The sequence below is a fragment of the Monodelphis domestica genome, chromosome 6 (genome assembly GCF_027887165.1).
Source record: "Monodelphis domestica isolate mMonDom1 chromosome 6, mMonDom1.pri, whole genome shotgun sequence".
In the NCBI taxonomy this organism is placed as follows: Eukaryota; Metazoa; Chordata; class Mammalia; order Didelphimorphia; family Didelphidae; genus Monodelphis; species Monodelphis domestica.
The window spans coordinates 26,305,719-26,316,760 of NC_077232.1; the positions used below are offsets into that span (position 1 = coordinate 26,305,719).

General features: G+C 31.3%; 1 protein-coding gene across 1 annotated transcript; it reads left to right on the top strand.

The window, feature by feature from the left end:
* Positions 1 to 9,731: 9,731 nt before the first annotated feature.
* Positions 9,732 to 10,628, top strand: monDomV1R1269 (vomeronasal 1 receptor monDomV1R1269). The gene is given in 1 exon segment (NM_001167514.1): positions 9,732 to 10,628. A coding segment is annotated over 1 exon segment (897 nt).
* The last annotated feature ends 414 nt before the right edge of the window (positions 10,629 to 11,042 follow it).

Sequence of the window (11,042 nt, forward strand, 5' to 3'; positions counted from 1 at the left end):
AATTCATTTAGATTTTAAGTCACAATCCTAAAATTATCTTTACAATACAAAAGTGGCAATATTTTAAGGATAATTAACTGTGAAAGACTTAGATTCTCTGATCAAAAGAATGATCCAAGACAGTTCCTAATGGTTCACAATAAAAACATCATACACCTTTAGAGAAAAAACAAAAGAATTCTGCATACACATTCAAATATATATGTTTATATCTTGTCTGTTTTCTTTTACAGCATGGATAATAGGGAAACATTCTTTGTATGACTTCATGATATAATCAGTATTAATTTGTCTTCAAAGGGAAGGTGAGGGGCAAGGAGGATGAAAAATTGATACACAACATTTTAAAAGTAAATTTTATTTTAATAATTTAACTTAATTAAAATTAATTTTATATGTAATTAGGGAAAATTTAATGAAACAGAGAGATCCAGAATAATAATGTGGAGGTCTTATTTATAGATGTAATACCTGGCAATGGAGATGGGCTTGGGATGATCCCTGTCAAAAAAAGGGACAATGTGAAGTCAGAGGGGATCTTGTCTTATATTATGTTGTCCCATGCCTGATAATCAACACTGTTCAACAGTTTTGAGAATATCTTTAATGAAGCAAAAAAGTCTTGAAAAGCTTTGGAATGGAGGAGAGAGAGAGAAGGGACTAAAATTTCTTCAAAAGTATAAAATAACAAAAATTAAAAGAATTTCAACTAGAACATTGGATAGAACAATCTCATGAAATTAAATAGAACTTGTAAAATATGACAAGAAAAAAATCTTTGTCCTGGAGAATTCAGAACTCTATTAAACTTTCAAAGAATAAATAATAATCATACTAACAAAATTATTCACAAAAAACTGAAAAAATAAATGACCCCAATAAAATCACTAATAGAATAATTTTCCCAAAACATAAACTAGAATAATAACAAAACAGAGAAATACAGACCAATATAATTTTTAAATGAATTAAAAAAATATAAATACAATTCTTTCAGACTATAGTGATTTATTAAAATCAGTATTCAGTGAGACCAAGTTGTATCTATACCAGTGATAAAAGGAAAGTTCAGCATTAAGAAAGCAACATTATCATATTAAAAACCAAAATGTTTAAATGAACTCATGTCTATCTCAAAAGATACAGGAAAAACCTTTGTCAAAAGATAAAACTCAGTTATGTCAAAATTCCTTCAAAGCACAAAAATAGAGGAAAACTGTAAAATGTTACTACAATTACCATCCAAAGCAAGCATCATGTGCACAGCAGAAACATAAAATATTTTCTAATAAATGTAGTAGGAAATCAAAAATGCCCATTTCCACCATTATAATTTGTAGTGCCTATAAATGCTAATAAAAAACAAATTAAAAAAAAACTACCACATGGGAAAAAATTCAAGGCATACAAATAGAGAAAGAAAAGTATTCCTGTTTTATGATGACATTTTATCTTACATGGAAAATCCTACAGAAATATCTAAGATAGAACAGATTCATTAAAATTTATTGCTACAAAATGAATCTTCAAAAATCAGTTGTAGTTCAATACAATAATAACCAAAAATAAGAGGCAACAAAATGAAGTAAAATATCACTCCAAACAATTAAAAAATACATCTGGTATATAGGGATCAACAATGAAAGCCAAGACTTATAGATAATATGATAAAGTATTACTTGAAGAAATAAAGAAAACTCTAAATATTTAGAGGAATATTCAATGCTCTTGTATGAACATTTATAAATGTTTAAAAATTATAATATTATGAATGTTAATATATAATTCTAATATTTTACCAATTAAATTATTAAATAATATTATATGGAAATTGGTATAAGGATTCATTAATACACAATTTTAGAAAACAATTTAGAATTATGCAAATAAAGTTACTCTGGCATGTTGGTTTCATTATTACTCTTCAAAGAAGACATTGTTAAGAGAAAAGTCACCAAATAAACCAAACTGTTTATAGTATAACTTTTTGTGATTAAAAAGTAGAAGCAAAGTAGATGTTTTTTGATTGGCAGTGGCTAAAAAAAGCCTTGCATAAGTATATTTTATATGAATGATAGATTAAATGAATATAGAAAAGTAAATAGTTCATAGAAGAGAAAATTTTATTACCTCTTGTCCTCTCATTTTTTTCCTTGACTATGCATTAGGTCATTATTCCTTAATCTTTTAATTCCATTCCTTATTATTTAACATTTTGTTTTTCTTTATTTAATATTTTTCACAGAAATTGTAAATAAAATCTAGACCTAGAAAATTTTCTGCTTTAAAATTTCCTTCTGCACAAGTCCAAACTATATTCAAATCATACAAAATATCATTTTCCTTTTTACATAGCCCCAATCTTTATCTTTCTTCTTGCTTATTCTCGAATGAAACTATACCATAGAAGCAAGAACAAGGCATTTTCATGTACAATGAGAAGTATTTGAACTATCCATAATTTTCAGTTAATTACCATGACATTTACAGGTATCATGAGACTCTGGGGATACTTCATAACTCAATTATTAACTTTTATTAAAACTCTGCTTTAGATGAAGGCCTATATGATTTGGGGGACTTTTCAAATCCTCACTGCTCCCTCCCCAACAAAAAATGAAGAATCATGATATTTCTTATAGATCCATCCTGGAGAAGAAAAGAGAAGCAAACAGATCCCAAAACAAAGACTGTTTCTCCTGTTCTTCAAATAGTATCCAGAGAGAACCAAGAGTGAAAAGAATGAGTTTGAGGAAGAATTCAGAAGAGTAGATCCTTGAAGTTGGCCTACAACATGCAGGCAAGTCACATTTTCCTATTCAACTTTACATTCTGTGTTCTTGACAGTTTTTACTTCCTACTGGATAGAGATGATATTTCTGACTCTGAATGTCATGTTCTGTCAATTTTGAATAGTGGACATGGGTATCCTTTTCTAAGAAAGGAGGTAGATTTGTATTAAAGGTATAATTATCATATCATTAAAAAACATGTCTAATCAATACTATCAATATGAAAATGTGGGGGGCAGCTGGGTGGCTCAATGGATTGAGAGCCAGGCTTTTTTTTTTTTAACCCTTAACTTCTGTCTTAGAGTCAATACTGTGTATTGGCTCCAAGGCAGAAGAGTGGTAAGGGCTAGGTAATAGGGGTCATGTGACTTACCCAGAGTCACAGAGCTGGGAAGTGTCTGAGGCCAGATTTGAACCTAGGACCTCCAGTCTCTAGGTCTGACTCTCAATCCACTGAGCCACCCAACTACCCCCTTTTTTAATATATAGGAAGCTTCTTTATTTCACCTTAATAAACTTTAGACTCTGATTGCTTGCACACTGTACAAAATATTCACTTAGCTAAAAAAAAGACAAAAAGGTAAGGATTTAAATAAGGTTACTGTGGATTATCAATTGCAGAAATTCTATATTATTCTTCCTTGTTCAAGGAGAAAGGGTGAACTATAATCCCTTTTAGATATCCCTTATCCAGAAGACATCTGTTTCTAAACATCTAACATTTTGCCTATTTTGGCCTCCAGGACATAACTTTCCTTCAATGCCAACATCATAAAATCATTAATATTTAATTAGTAGATATTATATGTGATATATGTAATGGGATATGTATTAAAAACTATAAAAATTACAAACTATAGCTATTATTTCTCTCAACCTTCACCTCTGCCCTTAGTAGTCATTTACGACAATTCCCCCTACTCCAAAAAATATACAGATAGAAACCTTATATCCTGAACTATATTTATGGAACAATTTCACGAAAAAACCTACCATTGGAATGAAAAGTTTAGGTAAACAGAACTCTATAGTCAGGGGGCCCTCATTAGTAATCCTTAAGAATCCTCATCATTTCTTTCTCTGACACTCTATGATCTTTAGCTCCCCCTTCCTTTCCCACTAAAGGGAAGAAAAGTTGCTCTCCCTGGTGCTATTTGTCTGTTTCCAGTTAATTGATGAACATTGTTTTGGAGAATTAACACATGAGGGAAAAGCTATTTATTTTATTGTTGTTCTTCTATACACACTGGATAGGCTTCTTATGAAGACAATATTACTTTTCCTGCAAGTGGCATGATAATAGCTCTTCAGGGAGATGCTGTCAGATACAGTCAAACCTACAAATTGATGTCCCACCCATATGGATCTACATAAGCACACAAGCACACATCCTACTGCAACTTTACCTACTTTCCTAACAACATACAGCATCCAGGTAAGTGATTCGAGATCTTAAAGAAAGAATTTGATGTTTATTAGGGGAGAAATTTCTTATAGAGAAAAGAAGGCATGGCCTTGGATCTCTAGGTCTTGAGTAGAGGATGGGGGCCAATATCTTTGCCTCATTAAGATTCAAAGATGGACTTTAACTCAACAATTGTTCTGTAGGATGAATCTTGGGACAAGGCTGAGGGATCTCCCTTTGCTGCTTCTCTGTTCTGCAGCCTTCTAAGTTGGATCAGCATAGTGTGGAGAGAGTTGGAGTTCATAATTAGGGCATTATTATGATTTGGGCAAAAATTAACAGAAATAATTAGCTAAAATGGGATACTGTTAATACATAATAAAAAGATCAATTGATAGCATTTATGTAGTGCATCAAGTGATATATACATCATATTTATAATCTCTTTAAACATATACAATACATTGAGATGCTGCTATTATCCTCACTAAAAATAAGAAAAATTAGATGGAAGTTAAGTGGCTTGCACAAGATCACAGAGTTAGTAACTGAGCAAAATTTGAACTCTAACCTTTATTACTGCAAGTCTGGCGCATAGTCCTTTATAATGTCCTAGATACATCTGAGTAGACTGAATAGGGTTTTCCTATATTCCATCTCCCAAATCTCTACCATCTACTGTACAGAGCCATTGCTTTGACATTAAATGAAGAGAGAATTGTTTCCCTTTTGTCCAAAGCACAGTAATCCTTCCTTATATGTCTCCTTAACTTTTCGCTCTTTTATCTTTCCCTATTATTTTCCTCTTTATGTTTTTACAGCATCCTTTATGCTAGCATGAACTTAAAGACTATCACAAAGTAATGTTTAATATCTTCTTTTACTTTGTGAATGAGTCTTTACAGAGAAGGCAAATGAGCTGGAGACAATGTCCATCTGAGAATCATATAATAATAGAAAAAGGCAGATGATGTGGGTTCAAATTCTGTTTCTATTATTTACTGATTAAATGACTTCTATCAAGCTACTTTTTTGTGGCCTCTGTCTCTTCATTGACAGAAAGATCAATTAGTCTCTATCATCCATTCTACCTCTGTTTTCCCTTCACTTTGAGATAAAATACTCTGGGGTTTTGAATCTCTATCCTACAGAAACACAAAAATGTGATATTGACCAATTTAAGACTATATTTCAGAACTCCCTGCCAGGTTGTAAAGTCAGAGTGGTTGAAATCCTCTCATACAAGACATTGATTTTTCTTCAGTATTAGTCAAACCATGTAAGTCAGTATTTATGAGGGACTTCCATGCATTCAATTAGGCAAGTTGATGTAAGTAAGACTTGAGATTTATAAAGAAGATATATATCTGAATACATGTTATATATCTGAAATATATTATATATCTGAAAATGTTTTTTTGATTTTGCCATAAATATGTTTAAAGTGAAGTTCTCAATTTGCATATATATGTATGTATGTATGTATATGCCTTCAGCATTTAAAGACTTGGAGCTGAGAATGAGTTCTCTGGAGACAAGTGCTGAAAAAAAAGAGTCAAGAGTAAATTTGCTAAAAGAGGGCAGCTTCAGAAAAGTGTTTTTTAGAATTTGTGGCATATTTACATCATTAATGAGCAGCACAGGAAATATTTCAATCTATTTATCTCTTGAACCCAAATTCAAAACTCTTTGCACAATAACTCATTGTTCTCTAAGAGAGGTTTGTGAAACTGTGAAGAGAGAAAAAGAACTGCATTCATCAGACCTCATTCTCCTTGTCTGCTTTGGAGTCTTTGACACTTGATCTTACTCTCTGCCTAGATAGCCTCTTCTCTCTAGGATTTTAGGACATCACTCTCCTTTGGTTATCTTCCTACAAATCAGACTCCTTCTACTTATTCTCTCTTTTTTGATCCTCATCCATATCGTGCACTCTAAACTTAGAAATTTCTCAATATTCTGTTCTAGGTCCTTGTCTCATCCATATTCCTACTTCATTTGGTTATCACATCAACTTCTATGGAGTTAATTATCATCTCTATGCTGAGGATTCTAAAATCCATCACTCCCTCCTCAGGTACTCTGCTAAACTAAAATCTATCATTTCCAATTGCTTTCCAGACATCTCATACTGGAAATTCATTAGATATTTTAAAATATCATTATCAAAAGGTAATCAGTAGCTTGTGATCTAACGCATTCTACCCATATATATCTTCCTTATGTGTGATGCTGCATTCCTCAACCATCTTCCTTAATGAAATACTTACTTCTAACTTAATATTTTTTTATTTTATTTTGGGATTCAGCATTCTCTCCTCCCCTGAAGCCCTCTGCCTCCTGTTGATAAGAAAAACTGATATCAATTTTATATTCAAAACCATGCAAATATATTTTCATATTACCTATTTTGAAAAAAAAATCTTCATTAGGAGTCCTTCAGTTCTGTCTCTAGAAGTAGATATCATTTTTCATACTACGTTTTGAATCATTTTATTGTGAATACTTAAGTCATTTACAGTTCATCATTGAACAGTAATGCAGTTACTATGTATAATGTTCTCTTGTTTTACTTCCTTCACTATGCATCAATTTATATATGTCTTCCCAGATTTTTCTCAAGACAAGTTATTCATCATTTTTATAGTACAATAGTATTTCACCCCAATCATATGACACAACATGATTAGCCAACCTCAAATGGTTGTACTCCCAATTTCAAATTCTTTGTCAGCATATAAAAAACTCTTATAAATATTTTTTTGTAAAAAAGAGCATTTTTATTTTCAATTGATATGCTTGGGATAAAGACATAGAGGTAGTAGTATTAGATTGAAAATATAATCAGTTTATAGCCTTTGAGCATAGGTTCAAATTGTTTTCTAAATAGCTCAACAAATTAATAACTCCATGAATCATTTGTTGGTGTCCCAATTTTTTATTGACCTGTTAAATATTTCTCAAATTCTTTTTTCTGAATTGTTATAAAATCTGATAGAGATGAGATGATATCTCATATTTGTTTGAGTTGATATTAGTAAGTAGTGGTTGAGAGCATTTTTTTCAAATAAGTAGGTAGTTTTGATTTTTTCTTCCAAAAAGACCCTCTTCATGTCTTTTGATATTTAACAATTGTGGAAAGACATATTCATTTCTAAATTTGACTCAGTCTCTGTATCTTTGAGAAATAAAGCCTTTATCAGAGGAGCCTGAAATAACCCACCTTCCTTGTCCATGTTTCCTATTCTCCTTGTAATTTTGGCTACATTGATTTTGTTTGTACAAAACCTTTTAATTTACTGTAATCAAAATTATGCATTTTATTTCCCATGATCCTCTCTCCTAATTGGTTATACATTCTATCATCCAATGACCTAACAGTTAAAATGTCCATGTTCCCTTAAAGAGTTTAATAAACTTATGACTATGTTATATATCCATTTTGACCTTATCTTGGTATAAAATGTTAGCTGTTGATTTACACAGAATTTCAAACAAACTGTCTACTACTTTTACCAGTATTTTTTTCAAATTCTGAGTTACTGTCCCACAGGTTTGAATCTTTCGGTTCATCAAACATCATGTTTCTATAGTTCATTATTATTGTGTATTGTGTACCTGATCTAGTCAATTGGTTCACCATTCTATTTAGCTAGCACCAGAATATTTTCATGATCATCATTTTGAAATACAATATGAGATTTGGTCCTGCTGGACCACTTTCCATAATATTTTTATTTATTTATTTTCATTATATTCTTGATGTTTTCTAACTCCAGATGAATTTTATTTTTATCTTTGCTAGACCTATTAAATTATTGTTAGAAAGTGTTTGATGTGAAACTAAATAAATAAGCAAATTAACTTAATTGGAATCATATTAATTATATAAATTGTCTACCTATAAAGAATAATTTTTCAGATATTTAAATCTATCATTATTTGAATGAAAAGTATTTTGTAATTGTGGTCACATAGATATTCATCATTTTTATAGCACACACAACCCTTTTCAAAAATATGAAGTATGAACAACAACAATACATAGTTCCCAGGTTTTTCTTGAAAGGAAGACTCTGAAATATTTAATATTATATACGGTTATTTTAAATGGAATTTCTATGTTTCTTCCTGCAGAGATTTTTTTTGTATGTGTGGGTATTTGTATATATGTATGTGTATATATATATATATATATATATATATATATATATGCTCTGCTGATGATTTGTACCCTGTAACTTGGCTGAAGTTTTAAATTATTCACTTTGATTTCAATTGTTCAATTGTTAGTTCATTAACATTTTCTGCTTACCATATACCATCACATCATCTTGAAAAGTGATACTTTTGCTTCCTCATAGTCCATTATAATCCATTTCTGATTCTTCTTTACTATTAATAGAGCAAAATTTTCTAGTAAAACACTAAAATAATGATCTTAATGATGAACATTGTTGCTTTACCTCTGTACTCATTTGAAAGGTTTCTTGTTCATCTTACTACAGAAAATGCTTGCTTATGGTTTTAGATAGGTACTATAGATCACTTTAAAAATTCTCCATTTTATCCCATGCTTTTTATTATTTTTATAGTAAAGAATATTGTGTTTTGAAATTTTTTCTATGTATAGAGAAACATATTTTTGTAATATTTATTATTGATATGGCCAATAATGCTGATGGTTTTCCTGTCAATGAATAGATCAAGTATTCCTATAATAAATCTAGATAAATCTATTCTTACTGTATTATCTTTGTGATATATGGGTGTTTTCTCCTTTCTAGTATTTTACTTAATATTTTCATGAGAGAATTAAACTATAATTTCCTCTTATGTTTTTTCCCTTACCAGTTTAAATATCAGCATGATATTTGTCTCAAAATTAATTTAGTAGAACACTTTCATGTCTATTTTCAAAAAAAAAGATGATATAACATGAGAATTAATTATTTATTTAAAATTTTCAAAAAATTCATTTGTGAATCCATCTGATTCAGGGTATTTTTTTGGATGAGTATTGAAGACATTCTTAATAAGATAGATCTATTTAAGTATGCTGTTTCCTGTTCTGTTAATTGGGTCAATTTGTATTTTAATAAATATTCATATATTCATGCATTCATAATTTTAGAGTTTATTTATTTATGTCATTAATTTAGAAAGTTTTTTCCATGGTTACCTGAACCATGTTATTTTTCTCCCCTCACCCTCTTCCATAGCTCACATGCAATTCCACTGGGATTTTATGTGTCCCTGATCAAGACTTATTTTCATATTACTAATATTTGCACTAGGGTGATCAGATTTTCATATTTATGGGGGAAGTAAAGCACTTTTGAAATTGGATGGCCCTTCCTACATGCCTCCAACTTCAACAGAGGCACTTTTACTAATGCCCATGTTGTAGATGAGGACATGTGGAAATCCATTTGGAAAGCATTTTCATCTTCAATATTCTGAATGTCATATGTTTCACCCCACAGATTGATTCCAGATATGAAAGCAACAATTTTATGCAAGACAAATAAAAGATGATTTCTCCTGATGAAGTCCTATGGATCATCTACTTTATGCAGTTAATAATTGGTGTCCTTGGGAATAGCTTCCTTTTTTGCATATATAACTATAATTTTATTACTGGTTATAAGAAAAGGCTCATTGATCCAATAATTATTCATTTGGCCTCTATCAATGTCATGTTTCTTATGTTCAAGGGAATTCCACAGATGATAAGAGTTTGGAGACAGGGATATTCCCTGAATGACATTGAGTGTAAACTCATAACTTACTTCCAAAGAGTATTCCGGGGACTTTCACTCTCTACTACTAGTCTCCTGAGTATCTTCCAGGCCATTATCATTAGTCCCAGCAGCCTCTTTGGGGGCAAAGTCAAAACCAGAGCCCGAAATTGTGTCTTGCCATGTGGTCTTCTCTGTTGGATTTTTAATCTGTTGATAGATGTATTTGTACTTGTCTATGTGACAGGTCCAAGGAATAACACAACTAAAGAGAGAATGAATTGGGGGTACTGTTCTCTGGATATACATGCTATGAGTCCTTTAAAAGTTGTCGTCTGGAAGACTCTCTATGATTTCATATTTGTGGCTATAATGGCTTGTAGTAGCATCTACATGGTATTTTTCCTCTATAGACATCATCAGCAGGTCAAGCACATTCACCACACCAGTCCATCTCTCAGTGCATCCCCTGAGATCCAAGCCACTAAATCCATTCTGCTATTGGTGAGCTCTTTTGTCTGCTTTAATGCAGTCAGTGGCCCATTTATTCTTCATATAGAACGTTCTCAAGGAGCCATTTCCTGGGCATATTATGTCTCTATTATTCTTTCAGTGGCTTTCCAATCATTCAGCCCCTTTGTCCTGCTCAGCAGTGATACTCAGATTCCCAGGTCCTTCTGTGTTCTCTAAAAGATGGTAAATGTTGATGATGCCTGTACTAACATGATCTCAGCTCAGATTCAGTTAGATCCTTTTAGACTTTAAATATAATTTTTGAACTTGATAAATAATTTCAGAATAAGTGAATATTAACCTGGAATTTATAGACATTGAAAGGGACTGTATTCAGTGGTCATTATAGAAAAAATATTTTATTTTTACTGATATGTAACTGAAATTTCATATTTCCTTTCACTGTGAATAGATGCTACAGATACATTCAGAAAAAAATACATAACCTTCATCAGATAGGCAAGGAGGCCTATGATACATACGCACGCATCTACACACACACCCAGAAATTGTGTTCAGGGTTAAATGATTATTCAGTAGATAATTACAGGATCAGGTATCTATCAAATTTTTTTGAAGACTGTATTATCA